The sequence below is a fragment of the Aquarana catesbeiana genome, linkage group LG10 (genome assembly GCF_042186555.1).
Source record: "Aquarana catesbeiana isolate 2022-GZ linkage group LG10, ASM4218655v1, whole genome shotgun sequence".
In the NCBI taxonomy this organism is placed as follows: Eukaryota; Metazoa; Chordata; class Amphibia; order Anura; family Ranidae; genus Aquarana; species Aquarana catesbeiana.
Genome location: NC_133333.1, coordinates 8,370,873 through 8,393,607, shown reverse-complemented (window position 1 = coordinate 8,393,607; position 22,735 = coordinate 8,370,873). Strand labels below are relative to the sequence as shown.

Here is a 22,735-nt window from a genome sequence, read left to right as displayed (position 1 = left end):
ACTGGCACCAGCGATAAAAAAGGGAACTACTCCTCCCACTGGCACCAGCTAAAAAAGGGAACTACTCCTCCCACTGGCACCAGCTAAAAAAGGGAACTACTCCTCCCACTGGCACCAGCTAAAAAAGGGAACTACTCCTCCCACTGGCACCAACGATAAAGGGAACTACTCCTCCCACTGGCACCAGCGATAAAAAGGGAACTACTCCTCCCACTGGCACCAGCTAAAAAAGGGAACTACTCCTCCCACTGGCACCAGCGATAAAAAAGGGAACTACTCCTCCCACTGGCACCAGTGATAAAAAAGGGAACTACTCCTCCCACTGGCACCAGCGATAAAAAAGGGAACTACTCCTCCCACTAGCACCAGCGATAAAAAAGGGAACTACTCCTCCCACTGGCACCAGCGATAAAAAAGGGAACTACTCCTCCCACTGGCACCAGCTAAAAAAAAGGGAACTACTCCTCCCACTGGCACCAACGATAAAGGGAACTACTCCTCCCACTGGCAGCAGCGATAAAAAGGGAACTACTCCTCCCACTGGCACCAGCGATAAAAAAGGGAACTACTCCTCCCACTGGCACCAGCGATAAAAAAGGGAACTACTCCTCCCACTGGCACCAGCGATAAAAAAGGGAACTACTCCTCCCACTGGCACCAGCGATAAAAAAGGGAACTACTCCTCCCACTGGCACCAGCGATAAAAAAGGGAACTACTCCTCCCACTGGCACCAGCGATAAAAAAAAAGGGAACTACTCCTCCCACTAGCACCAACGATAAAGGGAACTACTCCTCCCACTGGCACCAGCGATAAAAAGGAAACTACTCCTCCCACTGGCGCCAGCGATAAAGGGAACTACTCCTCCCACTGGCGCCAGCGATAAAGGGAACTACTCCTCCCACTGGCGCCAGCGATAAAGGGAACTACTCCTCCCACTGGCGCCAGCGATAAAGGGAACTACTCCTCCCACTGGCGCCAGCGATAGGGGCACCATTTCTCCTCCTAATACTAAGGCATTGTTTGCACCCTCTGATGCCAGCACTTTTTTTTCCTCCCAGTGGCCACAGTCAGGCCCCCCTAAAGCTTGAAGGACAGCAAACTGGCCCTTTGTTTAGAAAGTTTGGAGACCCCTGGTCTACCTGATCCTAGGTTAATGATGGTAATTGGTATTGGCAAACATCTGGTTTGGCAATATAAGCCAGTTCTTCCAAGGTTAATTGGTTGGCTTGAATTATTTCGGCTAACGACTATTGCTTTCCGCTGAAGAAAGGTCTTCCCCATCGCATAAATATGGACGCTCAGCCAAAATAGTCTTCTCATTTTGGATGGAGTTGTCTGATTTGTAGACTTTTCTAAAAAAGTATGTCATTATATGAAGAGTGGCGATTGGTTGTGTTTAACCAATTATATATTCAGTATTAAAATGTTGAATACAACAGGGGATGGAGGGGGTTGTGTCCTCGGCTTACAATTTCTGCACCAAATTGCATCCCTCGTTGTGATCTTGGAAAGTTCGGAAAGCTGGTTTTGGTGTCTGCGATAAAGAAGGTAGAAGATTGGAGGCCATCGGTGACCTTCACCTGCTGAACGAGCACCGAGGTTAAGCCCTCCAACAATGGAATCCTCCTAAACAAACACGTCTTTATTGCAACATTTGTTACCATTCACCCAAGTCTCCCCCCCCCCCCCCCCCCCCCGGGAAAGGAAATTTTATCTCCCGAATTGGGAGGCGTTGGGCAACACCAACTGAAATTACAAAAGCTAAAATGGTGGGAGGGAAGAGAAATCATGAATAGAAAAAATAAATAATAATTAAAAAAAAATAATCACAGGCTAGACTATAGAAAACACAAAATTTGTTACAATTACTGGATTATCGGATTTTTGGGTTGCAGAGCATTGACACGGACAATCTGTAAAGGTTGAGAAGACTTTATATTGTAACATCATTTCCAACTGTCCTCGTTCTGGAACCAATTTAACAGTTTAATGCACTGGTTGGTATCATGTGAGGGGGGAGGGACGGGTGTCCCGGGCGCTGGTACCATGTGAGGGAGGAGGGACGGGTGTCCCGGGCGCTGGTACCATGTGAGGGAGGAGGGACGGGTGTCCCGGGCGCTGGTATCATGTGCGGGAGGAGGGACGGGCGCCCCGGGCGCTGGTACCATGTGGAGGGAGGAGGGACGGGCGCTGGTACCATGTGGAGGGAGGAGGGACGGGCGCTGGTACCATGTGGAGGGAGGAGGGACGGGCGCTGGTACCATGTGAGGGAGGAGGGACGGGCGCTGGTACCATGTGAGGGAGGAGGGACGGGCGCTGGTACCATGTGAGGGAGGAGGGACGGGCGCTGGTACCATGTGAGGGAGGAGGGACGGGCGCTGGTACCATGTGAGGGAGGAGGGACGGGCGCTGGTACCATGTGAGGGAGGAGGGACGGGCGCTGGTACCATGTGAGGGAGGAGGGACGGGCGCCCCGGGCGCTGGTATCATGTGAGGGAGGAAGGACGGGCGCCCCGGACGCTGGTATCAAATGAGGGAGGAGGGACGGGCGCTGGTACCATGTGAGGGAGGAGAGACGGGCATCCCGGGCGCTGGTACCATGTGAGGGAGGAGGGACGGGCGCCCCGGGCCCTGGTACCATGTGAGGGAGGAGGGACAGGCGCTGGTACCATGTGAGGGAGGAGGGACGGGCACTGGTATCATGTGAGGGAGGAGGGACGGGCGCCCCGGGCGCTGGTATCATGTGAGGAAGGAGGGACGGGCGCCCTGGGCGCTGGTATCATTACCACTCTGTGAGAGGTAATAACCCATTATTGAACATTCTGCACTGACCATGGAAAACATTTCTGATGACGGGTTCCCTTTAAGAAGGAAGCTTCCCTCATACCATGGAGTGAGGAATGATACAATGTAGCGGGTGACTCGGCACAGGAATTGCCAGTGTGGGGTAATGTTACATTGTTGGCACAGAACGGACTCACCTATTGTGATGGGATTTGCAGCATTTCTCTTGGGGAATATGGAGCTATAAAAAAGCAAACTCGAGGAAACGAGATCCAAAAGGAGGCGAGACGGACTCAAAAACCTGGAGAGTGAAGAATCTGGTGCAGCTCTGCGTAGGGACCAATCAGCTTCCACGTTTTATTGTCCAAGCTTAATTGAACAATCTGAAGTTAGAAGCCGATTGGCTCCCATGCAGAGCTGTAGACCTGTGCGATTCGTTTCGTTCCGAATCGAAAATCAGATGAATTTTTTGCCATCATTCAGAAATTCGGATGTATCCGAATCACAATGTAAACGAATCCTCCGCCATAGCGAAACTAAATTCATCCCCAACAACAAAACTTGAAGTCGATTCGAATTTGGAAACAAATACGAAAACGTAAACATATTGCAATTCTCAGATGTGAAAAAATTTGGCAGCCACATTCGAATCGAAAAAAAAAAAAAAATAATAATAATAAAAGAAGAGGTAAAAAAGAAATGTTTCAATTTTCTGAATTCGGTCTAATAGAATTGAATTCTAAAACAAATGTAATGAACTAAACAAAAATTAATTAAGTCACTGATCACCGTCATTGATAGTAAAAATAAACTTATTCCACAAAATATATCCCACAGTTTGTAGATGCAATAAACTTTTGCGCAAAACAATCAATATACACTTATTTGAATTTTTTTTTTCTACCAAGAACATGTAGCAAATTTATGAAGAAATTTGTTTTAATTTTTTTATTAGGTGTGTCAGTGTCAGATTTGTCCTCTGCAATATGGCAGTCCCACTAAGTCACTGATCGCCGCCATTGCCAGTAAAAAATAAAATTAAAAAAATAGAAAATATCCCATATTTTGTGGATGATGGAACATTTGCACAAACCAATCAATATACGCTTATTGGGATTTTTTTTTTTTTTATGTAGTAGAATACATATTGGCCTAAAGACTATTCCCAGAGACCAGAGATAAGAGTATTCCCAGAGATAGAAGTATTCCCAGAGATAAGAGTGATGAAGAAATTAGATTTTTTTTTTTTTTTTTATTGGATATGTTTTATAGCAGAAAGTAAAAAAATGGTTCTTTTTTTGTTCTAAAATTGTCAGATTTTTTTTGTTTATAGCACAAAAAAAAAAAAAAAAAAAAAAAAGTAAAGCTGATCAAATAACAAAAGAAAGTTCTATTTGTGGGGAAAGTTAAAAAAAAAAACAAAAAAAAAACAAAAAAAAAAAAAATAAAAGATTTTATTTGGGTACTGCGCAGTTGTCCGTTAAAGTAACGCAGTTCCGTATCGCAAAAAATGGGCTGGTCATTAGAGGGGTAAAACCTTCCGGAGGGCAAGTGGTTAACAAATCGAAAACAAATGTTTTCATTTTGCACATGTCTACAGAGCTGCACCAGATTCCGATCGATCCGGTTTTAGTAAGGCGCCATTCACACTTGTAGGACTCCAAAGTTAGGTCGACTTTGGATGGGTGCAGCTTTGATTTTGACCAGTAATAATAGATAACCGTTGCACAACTGTTGCATTGGAGAACATTCAGTTACGACTTTCATGCAACTTTTGAGGGTTAAACATGGAAGTCTATGGCCCTCAAGTTGCATGAAAGTCAGACCAAAGTAGTGCATAAGCTACTTTAAAGTCGCTGAAACTTTAAGTTGCACATATATGAACGGTTATCATCGGAAAAACGACTTGTCATGCAACTTTGATGTCCAAAGTTGCACAAGTGTGAATGGAGCTCATCTCCCCCTAAAGTCAGCCAGGCACATTGTAGAGGGGAGACAAGTCCAGCAAGCAGCCAGTCAGGCTCTTGAAGTGTCCACTAAGCCATGCGGGATAAAGGTCGGTTGTTCTGTACATCACACCCGATTGTATCACTTACTGAGCCTGCAGCTTCTTTATCTTTAATCCTTGCCCAGGTTCCAGTATAGGCCGGTCACATGACCTCTGCCCCAGGTGTCCTGGTTCAGGGTGGCTCCTTTCTCTTCCAGCATCCTATGGAGTCACCCTTGTATGCAGGGACTAGAGTTGTGTCTCCCTGCACTGTGTACATCAATAGAAACACACAGCCCTCATAGGATGGCAAGGCACTCTTTTACTCCCCTCCTCCTCTCCACGCCTTTCTCCAAACGAATAGACTGGCTCCAGACTGCACTATCCACTGCTTATGTGCCACGGCAAAGAAATCTTTGCACTGAATATTCAGGGTGGCCCAAAGAGGTGTGACCAAATCAGTGTCTCCGAGTTGACCTGCATAGTATAGACCCCGGCAGTGTGGAATAGGATACAGCACAGTATCTGGAGGTAGATTGCAAGGGCCAGGACTCAACATTAAACGTTGGGGCACCTGTTCAGGGGTCAGTAGTAAAGAAGCCACTTACTACGGAACGCTGCACCCCTAACTACCGACCCCCAAACCCTGCACCAGCTACTGACCCCCTAACTACCGACCGATGAAGCCAGCGCCCCTTACTACCAACCCCCAAACCCTGCACCCCTTACTACTGAACCCTGCGCCCCCAACTACCGACCCCCAAACCCTGCGCCCCCAACTACCGACCCATGAAGCCTGCGCCCCCAACTACCGACCCATGAAGCCTGCGCCCCCAACTACCGACCCATGAAGCCTGCACCCCCAACTACCGACCCATGAAGCCTGCACCCCCAACTACCGACCCATTAAGCCTGCACCCCCAACTACCGACCCATTAAGCCTGCACCCCCATCTACCGACCCATTAAGCCTGCACCCCCATCTACCGACCCATGAAGCCTGCACCCCCATCTACCGACCCATGAAGCCTGCACCCCCATCTACCGACCCATGAAGCCTGCACCCCCATCTACTGACCCATGAAGCCTGCACCCCTAACTACCGACCCCCGAACCCCTAACTACTGACCCATGAAGCCTGCGCCCCTAACTACTGACCCCCAAACCCTGCACCCCTATCTAATGACCACCTAACTACCGACTCATGAATCTGGCACCCCTTACTACCGACCCATGAAGCCTGCGCCCCTACCGACCCCCAAACCCTGCACCCCTATCTACTAACCCCAAACTACTGACTCATGAAGCCGGCACACCTTACTACCGACCCATGAAGCCTGCGCCCCCAACTACCGACCTCCGAACCCTGCTCCCCCATCTACCGACCCATGAACCCTGCACCCCCCATCTACCGACCCATGAACCCTGCTCCCCCATCTACCGACCCGTGAAGCCTGCTCCCCCATCTACCGACCCATGAAGCCTGCTCCCCCATCTACCGACCCGTAAAGCCTGCTCCCCCATCTACCGACCCGTAAAGCCTGCTCCCCCCCCCCCCCCCCCCATCTACCGACCCGTGAAGCCTGCTCCCCCCCCCCCCCCCCATCTACCGACCCATGAAGCCTGCTCCCCCCCATCTACCGACCCATGAAGCCTGCACCCCCATCTACCGACCCATGAAGGATGCACCCCCATCTACCGACCCATGAAGCCTGCACCCCCATCTACCGACCCATGAAGCCTGCACCCCCATCTACCGACCCATGAAGCCTGCACCCCCCCATCTACCGTCCCATGAAGCCTGCACCCCCCATCTACCGTCCCATGAAGCTGGCACCCCTTACTACTGACCCCCGAACCCCTAACTACCGACCCATGAAGCCTGCGCCCCTAACTACTGACCCCCAAACCCTGCACCCCTATCTAATGACCACCTAACTACCGACTCATGAAGCTGGCACCCCTTACTACCGACCCATGAAGCCTGCTCCCCCCCCCCCCCCCCCCATCTACCGACCCATGAAGCCTGCTCCCCCCCCCCCCCCCATCTACCGACCCATGAAGCCTGCTCCCCCCCATCTACCGACCCATGAAGCCTGCTCCCCCCCCATCTACCGACCCATGAAGCCTGCTCCCCCCCCCCCCCCCATCTACCGACCCATGAAGCCTGCTCCCCCCCCCCCCCCATCTACCGACCCATGAAGCCTGCTCCCCCCCCCCCATCTACCGACCCATGAAGCCTGCTCCCCCCCCCCCATCTACCGACCCATGAAGCCTGCTCCCCCCCCATCTACCGACCCATGAAGCCTGCTCCCCCCCCCCCCCCCCATCTACCGCCCCATGAAGCCTGCTTCCCCCCCCCCCCCCCCCCCCCATCTACCGACCCATGAAGCCTGCACCCCCATCTACCGACCCATGAAGCCTGCACCCCCATCTACGACCCATGAAGCCTGCACCCCCATCTACCGACCCATGAAGCCTGCACCCCCATCTACCGACCCATGAAGCTACTACTGACCCCCAAACTCCTAACTACCGACCCATGAAGCCTGCGCCCCTAACTACTGACCCCCAAACCCTGCACCCCTATCTAATGACCACCTAACTACCGACTCATGAAGCTGGCACCCCTTACTACCGACCCATGAAGCCTGTGCCCCTACCGACCCCCAAACCCTGCTCCCCCATCTACCGACCCATGAAGCCCGCACCCCCATCTACCGACCCATGAAGCCCGCACCCAATCTACCGACCCATGAAGCCCGCACCCAATCTACCGACCCATGAAGCCCGCACCCCCATCTACCGATCCATGAAGCCCGCTCCCCCATCTACCGACCCATGAAGCCCGCTCCCCCATCTACCGACCCATGAAGCCCGCTCCCCCATCTACCGACCCATGAAGCCTGCACCCCCCATCTACCGACCCATGAAGCCTGCACCCCCCATCTACCGACCCATGAAGCCTGCTCCCCCCCATCTACCGACCCATGAAGCCTGCTCCCCCCCCCCCCCATCTACCGACCCATGAAGCCTGCTCCCCCCCCCCCCCCCCATCTACCGACCCATGAAGCCTGCACCCCCATCTACCGACCCATGAAGCTGGCACCCCTTACTACTGACCCCCAAACCCCTAACCACCGACCCATGGAGCCTGCGCCCCTAACTACTGACCCCCAAACCCTGCACCCCTATCTAATGACCACCTAACTACCGACTCATGAAGCCGGCACCCCTTACTACCGACCCATGAAGCCTGTGCCCCTACCGACCCCCAAACTACTGACTCATGAAGCCGGCACGCCTTACTACCGACCCCCAAACCCTGCTCCCCCATCTACCGACCCATGAAGCCCGCACCCCCAACTACCGACCCATGAAGCCCGCACCCCCAACTACCGACCCATGAAGCCCGCACCCCCATCTACCGACCCATGAAGCCCGCACCCCCATCTACCGACCCATGAAGCCCGCTCCCCCATCTACCGACCCATGAAGCCCGCTCCCCCATCTACCGACCCATGAAGCCCGCTCCCCCATCTACCGACCCATGAAGCCCGCTCCCCCCATCTACCGACCCATGAAGCCCGCTCCCCCATCTACCGACCCATGAAGCCCGCTCCCCCATCTACCGACCCATGAAGCCCGCTCCCCCATCTACCGACCCATGAAGCCCGCTCCCCCATCTACCGACCATGAAGCCCGCTCCCCCATCTACCGACCATGAAGCCCGCTCCCCCATCTACCGACCATGAAGCCCGCTCCCCCATCTACCGACCCATGAAGCCGGCACCCCTTACTACTGACCCCCGAACCCCTAACTACCGACCCATGAAGCCTGCGCCCCTAACTACCGACCCCCTAACTACTGACTCATGAAGCCGGCACCCCTTACTACCGACCCATGAAGCCTGCGCCCCCAACTACCAACCCATGAAGCCTGCGCCCCCAACTACCGACCTCCGAACCCTGCACCCCTTACTACTGACCCATGAAGCCTGCACCCCTTACTACCGACCCATGAACCCTGCACCCCTAACTACCGACCCCAAAGCCTGTGCCCCCAACTACCGACCCCGAACCCTGCACCCCTTACTACCGACCCATGAACCCTGCACCCCTAACTACCGACCCCAAAGCCTGTGCCTCCAACTACCGACCCCCGAACCCTGCGCCCCCATCTACAGACCTATGAACCACGCGCCCCCATCTACAGACCTATGAACCACGCGCCCCCATCTACAGACCTATGAACCACGCGCCCCCATCTACAGACCTATGAACCACGCGCCCCCATCTACAGACCTATGAACCACGCGCCCCCATCTACAGACCTATGAACCACGCGCCCCCATCTACAGACCTATGAACCACGCGCCCCCATCTACAGACCTATGAACCACGCGCCCCCATCTACAGACCTATGAACCACGCGCCCCCATCTACAGACCTATGAACCACGCGCCCCCATCTACAGACCTATGAACCACGCGCCCCCATCTACAGACCTATGAACCACGCGCCCCCATCTACAGACCTATGAACCACGCGCCCCCATCTACAGACCTATGAACCACGCGCCCCCATCTACAGACCTATGAACCACGCGCCCCCATCTACAGACCTATGAACCACGCGCCCCCATCTACAGACCTATGAACCACGCGCCCCCATCTACAGACCTATGAACCACGCGCCCCCATCTACAGACCTATGAAGCCTGCACCCCTTTCTACCAACCCATGAACCCCACGTCACTTACTACCGACCCATGTACACTGCACCCCTTAATAGTGACCAATGAACTCTGTGCCCCCTACTACTAACCTATGATTTCTTCATCACTTACTACTGACCTTTGAACTAAAAAGATCTATCCAATAAAATGCGCCGCTACTGCATGCAATGCACACAGTTGCAGCGCATTTGTCAGCTAAAACTGGGTCAAAACAGGTGGTGAAGAGGTGTCATATCACCTCCTCGCCGCCTGTCCATTACCTTTGAAAAGTGATCCAAGCGCAGATCGCTTTTCAGATGAGCGGCAGATTTGGACGCACATCTAAAAATCTACCCTTAAAAATCCCTCCCCTGCACAGCTTACCTCTCTGTTCTCCTTCTGGACGGATCATGTTTTTGTTTTGCAGCTTTTGGCTCGCCTACCCATCTCCAGTGGTCCACTGGGCGGGGCTAACATCTGTCAGCCAATCGCAGCCCTGCTAAAGGAGTACCGCGCCCTCCCCCATCTGCACAAACACTGATAACAGCTACTGCTGAGACAAAGAATGTTTTTTCCCCCCACACTTTATGGCCACACATAGGGGGGACAGACCACTGCTGCAAGTGCTGGGATAAGAATTTTCACAAACAAACTGGGGGGAGGGGGCGGGGGGTTATTTTGTGTAGAAATAAAATAAAAAAACTGAAAAAAGGGGTTAATTCTACTTTAACCACTTGTCTGCTGAGGCCCTTTTAAAATTTTTTTTTTTGCACACGTTAAAAACCAGCACTTTTTGCTTCAAAATTCCTTAGAACCCCAAAACATTTTCTAAAAGCAGAGGCCCGGGAGAATAAAATGTTAAAATTGCTGTGGTTACTTTTTTTTTTTTTTTTTAAATGTCGCGCGATAGTTTTATCGAATGCAAAAACTTTTTCCCCAATTAACGTCATTACAAATGGAACAAAGCAATAGCTTCGGACAGGTGACAAGGTACTCTTTACGCAGTACTGGGACAAGTTCCTCTAGTGGTCAGGGCAAGGATGTAGAACTGTACCCCCCCCTCACTGGTAATGCATGCCGTAGAGTGGGTTTACTGCCCTGTGTCCATTCTCTGCCCACCCCCTTGCTCTGCTGTTCCCAGGGCAGCTTCCCCTCCTGCCCACTTCTTGTCCCGTCCCTGTCTTTATGTAGGTGCATGCCTTAGAATGGGTTTATTGCCCTGTATCCATTCTCTGCCCACCTTGTTCCACCGTGTCCAATGCAACTTTCCCTCGTGCCCAGCCCTTGTCCTATGTAGATGCACGCCGTAGAATGGGTTTATTGCCCTGTATCCATTCTCTGCCCCCCTTGTTCAGCCGTGTCCAATGCAGCTTCCCCTCGTGCCTACCCCTTGTCCTGTCTATGTAGATGCATGACGTAGAATGGATTTATTGCCCTGTGTCCATTCTCTGTGCACAGGTCAGCTTGCCCTTCTGCCCACCCCTTGCCCCAGCCCTGTCTTTATGTAGATGCATGATTTATTGCCCTGTATCCATTCTCTGCCCCCTTACTCCGTTGTGTCCAATGCAGCTTCCCCTCGTGCCTACCCCTTGTCCTGTCTATGTAGATGCATGACGTAGAATGGATTTATTGCCCTGTGTCCATTCTCTGTGCACAGGTCAGCTTGCCCTTCTGCCCACCCCTTGCCCCAGCCCTGTCTTTATGTAGATGCACGATTTATTGCCCTGTATCCATTCTCTGCCCCCTTACTCCGTTGTGTCCAATGCAGCTTCCCCTCGTGCCTACCCCTTGTCCTGGTCCTGTCTATGTAGATGCATGCCGTAGAATGTGTTTAATGCCCTGTGTCCATTCTCTGTCCCCTTGCTCCGCTGTGCCCAGGGAAGCTTCCCCTCCTGCCCACTTCTTGTCCCAGCCCTGTCTTTATGTAGATGCAGGCCTTAGAATGGGTTTATTGCCCTGTATCCATCCTCTGCCCCCCTTGTTCCACTGTGTCCAATGCAGCTTCCCCTCGTGCCCACCCCTTGTCCTATGTAGATGCATGCCGTAGAATGGGTTTATTGCCCTGTATCCATTCTCTGCCCCCCTTGTTCCGCCGTGTCCAATGCAGTGTCCCCTCGTGCCTACCCCTTGTCCTCTCTATGTAGATGCATGTCGTAGAATGGATTTATTGCCGTGTCCATTCTCTGTGCACAGGTCAGCTTGCCCTTCTGCCCACCCCTTACCCCAGCCCTATCTTTATGTAGATGCATGCCTTAGAATGGGTTTATTGCCCTGTATCCATTCTCTGCCCCCTTACTCCGTTGTGTCCAATGCAGCTTCCCCTCGTGCCTACCCCTTGTCCTGGTCCTGTCTATGAAGATGCATGCCGTAGAATGTGTTTAATGCCCTGTGTCCATTCTCTGTCCCCTTGCTCCACTGTGCCCAGGGAAGCTTCCCCCCAGGGCAGCTTCCCCTCCTGCCCACTTCTTTTCCCGGCCCTGTCTTTATGTAGATGCATGCCTTAGAATGGGTTTATCGCCCTGTATCCATTCTTCCTTGTTCCGCTATGTCCAATGCATCTTCCCCCTCGTGCCTACCCCTTGTCCTTGTCCTGTCTATGTAGATGCATGCCGTAGAATGGGTTTAATGCCCTGTGTCCATTCTCTGTCCACTTGTATCGCTGTGCCCAGGCCAGCTTGACCTTCTGCTAGGGTTGCCACCTGTCCGGGATTCACCTGGACAGTCCAGGTTTTGAATCATGTCTCCGAGTTTCAGTCCACCTGAAACCCAGACAAAATTATTCAGACAGAAAACGTGGCTCAGAACAGGGCTTGACAGGAGTGTGTGTGTGTGTGTGTGTGTGGGCACTATGTGCGCTGCATTACTATTCTCTTTGGAGTGCCCAAAAGGTGTCCCAGGTCTGTTACAATCCTATAGTGTATATACTAAAACAAAAAAGTTACTGTGCGCCGCTAAAGTGTTCGGGTTTGGCTTGAATAAAAAGTGGCAACCCTACCTTCTGCCCACCACTTGTCCCAGGAATGTCTTTATGTAGATGCATGCCTTAGAATGTGTTTATTGCCCTGTATTCAATCTCTGCCCCCCTTGCTCCGCTATGCCCAATGCAGCTTCCCCTCGTGCCTACCCCTTGCCCTGTCTATGTAGATGCATGCTGTAGAATGGGTTTAATGCCCTGTGTCCATTCTGTCCCCTTGCTTTGCTGTGCCCAGGGCAGCTTGCCCTTCTGCCCACCCCTGGTCCCAGACCTGTTTTTACACAGACATCAGGGATCTAGACCCCCCCCCCCCCCCGTTTCCCCCGCCCTCCAAAAAGCAGCTAACCAAGCAGCCAGGAAATGACGGCTCTGAACCCGGAAGTGACCAAGCCCTTTGTTGCTTCTGGGATCATTCATTGCAGAGGAAACGGGGGAACTGATGTTCCTCCATCTCCTCTGTGGGCAGCCATCCTGATGGCATACTGCAGCCGAGATCCTGGTATTAACCACTTCCATTCAGGGCGTTTATATACGTAGATCCGATGGGAAGTGGTTAAGGAGTTTTTAACCTGTTGCTGCCCACATACGCAGCAAGGTGGGCTGGCCTTAATGCCCATACGCGTCCATGGGCGGCAGAGGGGGCGCCCTTACAGCACAGTGACCAGGCTGTCAAAAGGCAGCTCCTGGTCTCTAGTAATCATCAGGAGCCGGGGGGGGGGCAGGGTCCCCAGCTGGAAAGCCAATCACAGCGGTCCCATGACTGAGCAGACCATCTTTCCCATTGAGCATAAGAGCTCAGTTAAAGGGGCGGCAACATGTTCCCCGGTGATACACAGAACTCACTATCACTATCGAATAATTATAATTTCTTCGGAAACTTCTTACAAAAAGGGTAAACACCCCACACCCAACAAATATTTAATAAAAATGGGAAAAAAAAAAAAAAAGTCAAAAGTCAACGGAAATCATGGGACACTTTAAGAGCCTGCAAAAGAACAGAAGTAAAAGTAGAACTGATAAGTAGACATGTGCACTACCGAAAAATGTGTTTATTTTTGCTTTTCGTTTTTTTTGTTTTTTTTCCCGTTTAAATTGAATCATTAGTTGTGAAAAGCATTCGTTACTTCTAATCATTCATAACGTTCCATTCATTTAGATGCAGCATTCGTTACTTCAGATAATTCGTAATTTCGGGTGCATTCGTATTTTTGGTTGAACTAGATGGACTTGTGTCTTTTTTCAAACTGACTAACTATATGTATGTATTTGTTACGTTCACCAACAGTTACTTTAGCCAAATTTGAAATGAAAATTCCAATACCTATAATTTGATATTATCATAATAATAATAATTATTAATAATATTAATAATAATAATAATAATAATTTATTATTATTATTATTATTATTATTATTATTAATAAATTATTATTATTATTAAAACTATAATATTTTAAATTAGAAATAGAAAATCCGAAAAATTAGATTATCCAAATGTAATTAATTTGTTAAACTCGTAGGTTGAATCGTTTTTCATTCTTTCTGAAAATTTGTTTTCGTTCATTCGGATGCTTCCGAATAAACGAATATGCTGAATTTTGTCCGAAAACAAAATTCATAACGAATTGCAGATGTCTACTGATAAGGAAGGTGTTCTGGCTAATCCAGCGAGGAACTAGAAAAATAGGATTTTTAACTTACCGTAAAATCCACTTCTTTGAGTTCATTGACAGACGCAGCGCTTCCTTATTCAGAACCATAGGGTTAGATCGCCCCCTACAGGAGGAGGACACTAGGCAGAAAAAAGGACTTGGGCAGTCCTAGGTCACGTACACCCCCACCCCCCCCCCCCACCCCCCCCCATCTTCTACAGGCCTTCAGTTTGTCCCAAGCAGTGTCAGAAGCATAAAAAAAAAACAAAAAACATTCCATAGAAGGGCGGGTACTGTACCTGTCAAAGGAACTCAGAGAAAAATAAAATCCTATTTTCCCATTTGTTCATTGACAGACACAGCACTTCTTTATTCAGAACCATAGAGATGTCCCAAAGCAGTGCCAAACATGAGGGGTGGGGCAGCCAAAAAAAAAAAAAAAAACACACACACACACACACTACTAAAAAACCCCACACAACCTGGAGCTCATCGAGAACTGGAGCCCAACCTGAACAGCAAGAAAACCCCTTTCGTGAGGGAAAAACCCTGTAGACCGCAGCCTGCAGAACCTTGCGGCCAAAAGAGGCATTCCGCAGATGCCAGCACATCCACTTTGTAAAATTTTGTGAAAGTGTGTGCCGATGACCAGGTGGCTGCCTTGCACACTTGCATCACTGATGCCTGATGACGGAAGGCCCAGGAGGCACTCAGCACCCAAGTAGAGTGCGCCTGCACCGGGAAGGGAGGAACCCGACCCCTGACAGAATAGGCCTTGAGTCACTGTCTGTCTGATCCATCTAGAAATGGTCGCCGTGGAAGCAGACAGCCCCATCTTCGGCCAGTTCACGATCACTAACAGTGAGTCTGACCTCCGAAAGCCGCCAAATACACCCCGATCGCCCGAACTACATCCAAGGTGTGTAAGGCAAATTCCCTCGGATGTTGCAGCCTGGGACACAGGGAAGACAACACAATGTCTTCGTTTAAATGGAAATCAGAAACAACTTTTGGAAGGAACGAAGGACAAGGGCGAAGAATCACCAGGTAGAGCGTGCGACAGGATAGTGCTGCCAATTCCAACACCCTGTGAGCAGAGGTGATGGCCACCAAGAAAGCCACCTTCTGTGATAGCGTGAGCAGGTGAATTTCTCAAATATTTTCAAACGAAGGCTTCTGTAGAGCCGAAAGCACCAGATTCAAAGTCCCACGGTGGCAAGGGAGGTCGCATCGGTGGAACCACATGTCGCACCCCCTGAATGAAGGTACGCACCAGGGAATGCAAAGCCAGGGGGTGCATTGAAAGAAAAACCGCCAAAGCCGACACCTGGCCCTTGATAGTACTCAAGGCCAAATTCTGTACAACGCCCCTCTGGAGAAAAGTCTAAATCCGACCCACCGAAAAGGAACGTGGGCGAAACCCCACTGACTCACACCATGAAATGTACACTTTCCACGTCCGATGATATACCTTCCTGGAAGTAGACTTCCTAGCTTTGAGTAGTGTCTCAATCACTGGACGCAGGTAAACCTCTATCCTTCAACACCTGGCTTTCAGCAGCCATGCCATTAAAGCCAGCGACGGTAAAGCAGGGTGGAAGATCGGCCTTTGGGATAGCAGATCCTCCCTGAGAGGCAGCCGCCAGAGGGCGTCTGTGACCAGACGCACCAGGACCAACGAGGCCAGTCCGTGACCACTAGAATGACGGGAATTCCTTTGGGCTCGATCCTGCGTAAGAGCCAAGGCAGAAGCTTGAGAGGAGGAAAGGCATAGATCAGACGATACTGGGCCCACGGAGCCACCAGAGCGTCTGAGGCGTCCGCCAGAGTGTCCCGAGACCTGGCCACAAACCTCTGCACCTTCCGGTTGACCCGGGATGCCATCAGATCTACCTCTGGAGAGCCCCAACGCAGAAATATCTGTTGAAATATCTCCTGATGAAGGGACCACTCCCCTTGGTCCAACACTTGTCGACTGAGGTAATCTGCCTGCCAGTTGTCCACCCCTGGAATGTGGACGGCGGACATGGCCAGGACGAAACGCTCTGCCCACCGGAGAATGCCGGCTACTTCCAGGCCCGCTAACACACTCCTTGTTCCTCCCTGGTGGTTGTTGTAGGCCACCGCTGTGGCATTGTCTGACTGGATCCGTATCGGGAGCCCCTAAATCGATCCATCCAATGATCCAGACAGACTCTGATCGCCCAGAGTCCAAAATGTTGACAGGTAGCCTGGATTCCTCCAGCGTCCAGCGACCCTGATCAGAGCTCAGGCCCAGGACTCCTCCTCACCCGGACAGACTGGTATAAATGTATAACTCATTGTGAGGTCAGATTTTGCTACTGTAGAACAAGTCAAGATATCAGTTATCTGCCAATTGGTTTATAACCGCAGTCAACCAATCAGAGGAGCCAACAATAAACCTCTGACCTGGAGCTAAGCACCTCGCCAGAAATTAATGACCTCACGGAGGTACAAGTGATGTCATCACAAGCTGCGGCACTCATTAGCGTTAATGAAACGCTGAATGTTGACTTTTGATACATAATTGGCGCACCTGCCATCCGGACATGTAGTGCGTTGTGTTACAAAACAGAAGAGTAATGAGGATTTTACCATTAACACACCGCAAAGAATTAATTGGATCCTACATCAACATATGGTACGGGAAGGTGGAGAATATTATTGTGGTTGGAAGTTTGCGGCCCCGGTGGTGGAAATGTGCATTTTGTTTTGTTTTTTGTTCCCTTGGACAATATCTGGCGAGCCGAATCCAGCGGAGTTGGATGCCGCCCTGATCAGAGCTTACTGAGTGTTTACAAATCCTCAGGATTCAGATATCACGCTGACCTCAGTGTCCAAACATCTACAGGTGGCTCCTACACAAGACTGGAAACTTTATCCTGGCACTGAGCGCACAGCGACACGGGGGAGGGATGGGGGGGGGGGGGGGCAAGTTTTAGAACTCAGCTTTTTGCATTTCCAGGCACCATAGAGGTAACACAAACAACCCTCCCAACCCCACCACCTGCAAATCCCCAGATGTTCCCAACAAAGGAAAACATCTCATCCTTCCATCGACTAACAGCGATTTGTTATAGGATCAGATTTTTCTGATGACCAGTAGATAATTATAAAAGTGACATTGAGACTTCCACTCTTCTGTACTGTTGTAATACAGCATTAGGGCTCATTCACACTGTCACAGAGCACGCCGTGCGTTATCACCTGCGTCAATGTGCGTTGCGATAAGACAGCCCACTGAAAAATGTGCCCCCAACATAGAAGCAAGCACAAATACATTATCTTACATTTTCCACTAGATATTTCTCTCCAGGAGCTTCTGTTTTGAATTGAATAGACACTTTCTGCTAAATTATCCCAGCCCTGATGAAGGAGGATATTTGGCACCCCGAAACGTGTTTCATGCCTTTTGTCCCTGTTTGGACTCTTGAGACAATCGTTCAGCGCCCTTTGTCATTTTCAGGTGGATTTCTCAATTTGGGTGACAACTTATTTCTCTAGGGGCCCCCGATTTGTATTATGGGAGCGCCAGAGAGGGAGCGCCAGCGTCAGAGAGGGAGCGCCAGCGCCAGAGAGGGAGCGCAAGCGAGAGCGCCAGAGAGGGAGCTCGAGCGCCAGAGAGGGAGCGCGAGCGCCAGAGAGGGAGCGCGAGCGCCAGAGAGGGAGCGTGAGCGAGAGCGCCAGAGAGGGAGCTCGAGCGCCAGAGAGGGAGCGCGAGCGCCAGAGAGGGAGCGCGAGCGCCAGAGAGGGAGCGTGAGCGAGAGCGCCAGAGAGGGAGCGCGAGAGAGGGAGCGAGCACAAGAGAGGGAGCGAACACAAGAGCGAGAAAGAAAGAGAAAAGAGAGAAAAGAGAGAAAAGAGAGAAAAGAGAGAAAAGAGAGAAAAGAGAGAAAAGAGAGAAAAGAGAGAAAAGAAAGAAAGAAAGAAAGAAAGAAAGAAAGAAAGAAAGAAAGAAAGAAAGAAAGAAAGAAAGAAAGAAAGAAAAGAAAAGAAAAGAAAAGAAAGAAAGAGCCAGCAAAAAACATGAGAACGAGAAAACGAGATACATCCCCTTATGGGCCCAATGCAGTGATAACTCTGGCCCTCCCCCACCAAGGTGCAGTGAGGGATCCAGGCTGAGCCCTCGGGTCCCCTCTTCATCCCATAGGGCCCATCTCTCACCAGCTGGGACACCTTAAGTCAATATATTGCCTGTTAGACAGGTTTGGGGAGGAGGCTTATGGAACAGAACAAGTTCTTGACGTAATTTATTTGGCAGCTGGATAAAGGCCAGAGGTCCGCCCTCCTCAAAATATATATGTCTTTTCCTGACGGATGTAAATAGCCTGACAATTTACAGATCATAAATGGCTGAAAATCACTCTGGTCATACAAGTTCTACAAAAATCTGCCAATGTATGGACCGCACAGTCACACCAGGCACCCAGTAATCCCATGAGAATGTACGTATTGCACTCTGAGGAGAACATACAAGGGCTGCTGTTGATGGGCTCCTTCTGAAAATGCTACATGCTTGGCTTTCTGTAGCCTCAAAACTGACCCGCACAGCTAGTGATCTGCATTCTTGTTCTGGATCACAAACCAGGCCCGTTAGTATTTTCAGAAGGGCAGATCAGCAAAGGCGGCCAACACCTTTTGGTAAAAACCAGAGCGGAGATAGCGATCAAACCCTCATTATAATACAAAGCCCATATAAAATAAAAAGTACACAGTGTACAATAAACACAGCACTCCGCCATTGCACAATACACTCAGCACCGGCTTTGTCTAGTAAAATCAGAAAACCAACAAACCATAAAGACGGCGTACAACCCAACCGGCAATTCATTGTTACTGACCGATCGACCTGCAGTTAATTCAGAGCTGTTTGTTCTGGATCATTTAAAAGATTTAAAAGGAGCACTCCGCATACGTCACCGAGGTACTTACACTGTATGTCTAAATAAATAGGAAAAAAAAAAACAACAAGTATTTCGTACATCTCCAGAATACATGGACATTTCCCCATGGTTTATCCCTTTAAAACACACTGCAAGTACAGAGAAATATCTGCCGATGTTCCAGGAATATAATGGACTGAGAGTAGTCCTCTCCGACATGACAACACAGCCAAGAATTAATTTTGTAGGTGGTGTCAGCCCTGCCTACTTCAAAAAAAAAAAAAAAACTGAGCCCCTCTCCTCATCCCCTCATATCCATAACTACATCTCCTCACTGGCCTCATCTTCCTCTCCATAACCCCTCCTCCTCATCTCCATCACCATTTCTCCTCTTCTCAACCCCTTTTCCTCCTCCTTTCCACAAATCATCTTCCTCATCGTCATAGCTGCACCTTCTCATTTCTCCTCCCCCTTCCTAATTTCCACGACCACTTCATCATCTCCATAGCCCGCCCACCCCCCCCTCCTCCTTACATCCATAGCCCCCCCCCTTTCCTCCTCATCTCCATAAAACACACCACCTCATTCCTCCTCCACCTTCCTCAGTACCATTGTCACTTCCCCATCTCCAACCTCTCCTCATCCCCATAGCCCCCCCTTCCTCATCCCCATAGCCCTCCCTTTCCTCCTCATCTCCATAGCCCACCCCATTTATTGCCATAAAGCCCCCATCATTTCGCCTCCTACTTCCTCATCTCCATCAACCTTCCTTCCCATTTCCCCCCTCCATAACCCCTTCTCCTCCTCCTTTCCACAACTCATCTTCCTCATCTCCATAAAAACACACCACCTCATTCCTCATCCACATTCGTCAGTACCATTGTCACTTCCCCATCTCTACAACCCCTCCTCATCTCCATAGCCACTTTGTACCCTGCTCAGCGCCTCCCTTTCCTCATCTCAATATCACCACCTCCTCCTCCTCATATCCATAACCCCCTCTCCTCATTCTTCTCCCCCTTCTTTATCTCCATACCCCCCCCCCCCCCAACCCCATCTCTTCTCTTCCTCATCTCCATAACACCCCCCCCCCCCCTCATCTCCCTTGGCATCTCCATTTCCATAACCCATCATCATCCCCTACAGAAAGTTGAAGACTGACAGGATCAACTGGTATTTTTTGCACTTATACAGAACACAGATGTAAAAAATTAAAAATAAAACAGGTTTGATTGAATATTTAACAAACAATAAGGAAGAAAAATGCAACTGCTTCCTGCTGGGGGGGGGGGAGGGGGGGGGAGCGTATTCCCAGCACTGACCCCTCACCTGCAGGCACAAAAAAAAAAAAAAAAAAAAAAAGGGAACCTGACTGGCATTGGTGAATGGTCACCCAAACTGGCCCTTTATGGTAAACTCTACGGATACTCACGTTTGTAAGCGCCCCACAACTGTCCAACTAACCCAACACCCCAAAAACATAATTTATCAATTCAATGCCAACTCCCAAAACTAACCCAACTCCCTAAAGATCAATTTATCAGTTCAATGCTACTGTTGCTCCCCAAATAACCCAACTCAATGCCAACAACCCAGCTACCCCTAAAACATTGATTTGTCAATATAATGCCAATTCTCCAACTAGCCCACAACTCCCTAAACATATTTATCAATTCAATGCCAATCCCCCAACTAACCCAGTTCCCTAAAACATTGATCAACTCAATGCCAGCTACCCAACTCAGCAAACATTGATTTGTCAATAAAATGCCAACTCAACTCTCTAAACATATTGATCAATTTAATTGCCAACTCCCAAACGAACCTAACTCCTTAATCATCTATCAATTCAATGCCAACTTCCCCCCCAACTAACTCAACTCAATAAACATCAGTTTAAATGCCAACGTCCCAAATAACCAATGCTCGAGTTGGGTTATCAATTAAATGCCAACAACCTTACTTGCCTCCAACTCCTTAAGTATTAGATTTGTAAATATAATGCCAATTATCCAACTAACCCAACTCCCTAAACATATTTATCAAATCAATGCCAATCCTCCTAACTAACCTAGTTCCCTAAACACTGATCAATTCAATGCCAGCTACCCAACTCAGCAAACATTGATTTGGTAATAAAATGCCAACTCAACTCTCTAAACATATATTTAGCAATTTAATGCCAACTCCCAAACTATCCCAACTCCCTAAGCATCAATTTATCAGATCAAGGCTACCCCCCCCCCACACACACACACACACACACACACACACTCAACAAATATTGGTTAATTAATTGCCAACAGGGGCGGACTGACCATTCGGGCACTCAGGGACTGCCCGAGGGCCCCATGCCACTAAGGGGCCCCATCAGGGTTGCCAGCCTCAATAAAACCAGGGACAGCATGTAAAAAAATTGTGTGTATGTGTATTCTGTGTGTGTATACTGTGTGGCTCCATAATCTATTGCCTGGGGACCCCATAATCTCCTATTGCCCGGGGGCCCCATAATCTCCTATTGCCCGGGGGCCCCATGAGTTGTCAGTCCGCCCCCGACTGCCAACAACCCCAACTTCTTAAACCTTGATTTGTCATTATAATGCCAACTCTCCAACTAACCCAACTTCCTAAACATCAGTTTATCAGTTCAATGCCAACTCGCTAAACATAAAAGACATTTTAGGATTTTCTCAGGGGAATGGACAAAAAAAAAAAAAAAAAAAAAAAAAGGGAAAATGAAAACTCAGCAAAACAAACAAGCCGCAGCGCGTAGAAACATGAGATAATCACACCTCCGAAACACAAAACAACTAAATAATTCAATGGAAGATCTCACCCTCGGCAGAAAGCTGAACATACATGCAGGAGAGACATCCTAAATAGACAAATGAACTAAAAAAAAAAAAAAAATTTGTACAGTCAGAATTGTTTTAGTGGAGCGATCCTCACCACAGACTACAGAGGAAAAAAAAAGCAATTTATCTGTTGAGATTTCATTTTTCTGGTTTATGTGAAACCAACCATCTTTCCACGTCTATTTTGAAATCTTAAGACGAGGGAACGATCAGACAATACACAGTAGGAATGAGTTCCTACAATCACTGTATTTGCATTTTTCTAATGTATGATTTTTCCCCAGCAGTATGGAACGGGGCTCCATAAGCACATGGTGGGACAATGCTGGGCCCTACCACTGTGAAAGAGGTAAATGGCACACAAGGTTCTCAAAAGATGCAGATCAAGGGGCTTCAGAAGGTCCGTTTTGGTCAGGTAAAGTTGGCTTTTCAAGTTTTCCTAGGTTTTTTTTTTTTTTTTTTTTTTTTTTTTTTAACTCAATGGTTTCTGGAGACCAGAGACTTCTTTACTCCCAAAGCTCTTCAAAGTCTCAGGACTCCGGAACCCATGTGGGAGCTATAAAAAAAAACAAACAGCCCCGCAGAAAACTGAAAAAAAAAAAAAAATTTCTCCACTCAAACTCTACATTTTCTCCACTCATTCTAGAGCCCCTTTATGCCATTTACCCACTTTTCCCACAGTGAAAGGGGGCCCAGCGCTGTCACAGAAGCCTCATAGACAACCATCAAATGGAAAGATTGAATGGTTTTGTAATAGTTTCAGCCAACGGTGCAAGTTTATACCCAAGCCATTGACTGTTTCAGGGAGGCATTAGCAATGGTCTAGGCCAGTGATGGTGAACCTTGGCAACCCAGATGTTT

At 49.5% G+C, this 22,735-nt stretch overlaps 1 protein-coding gene across 7 annotated transcripts in view; it reads right to left on the bottom strand.

Annotated features, from left to right (window-relative positions):
• Positions 1-22,735, bottom strand: part of LOC141110291 (FXYD domain-containing ion transport regulator 3-like) — a 47,481-nt gene that overhangs the window by 19,709 nt on the left and 5,037 nt on the right. For 2 of the 7 annotated variants that reach the window (XM_073601582.1, XM_073601583.1), the window contains exon 1: positions 21,856-21,908. The exons of 4 other annotated variants lie outside the window; for them this stretch is intronic. In XM_073601582.1, coding sequence (XP_073457683.1) covers positions 21,856-21,893 — 38 coding nt within the window. In that variant the 5' untranslated portion in view covers positions 21,894-21,908. Of the gene's footprint in view, positions 1-9,873; positions 9,901-21,855; positions 21,909-22,735 lie in introns of those variants that run through there. One more of the 7 variants, XM_073601588.1, reaches the window with a different exon arrangement.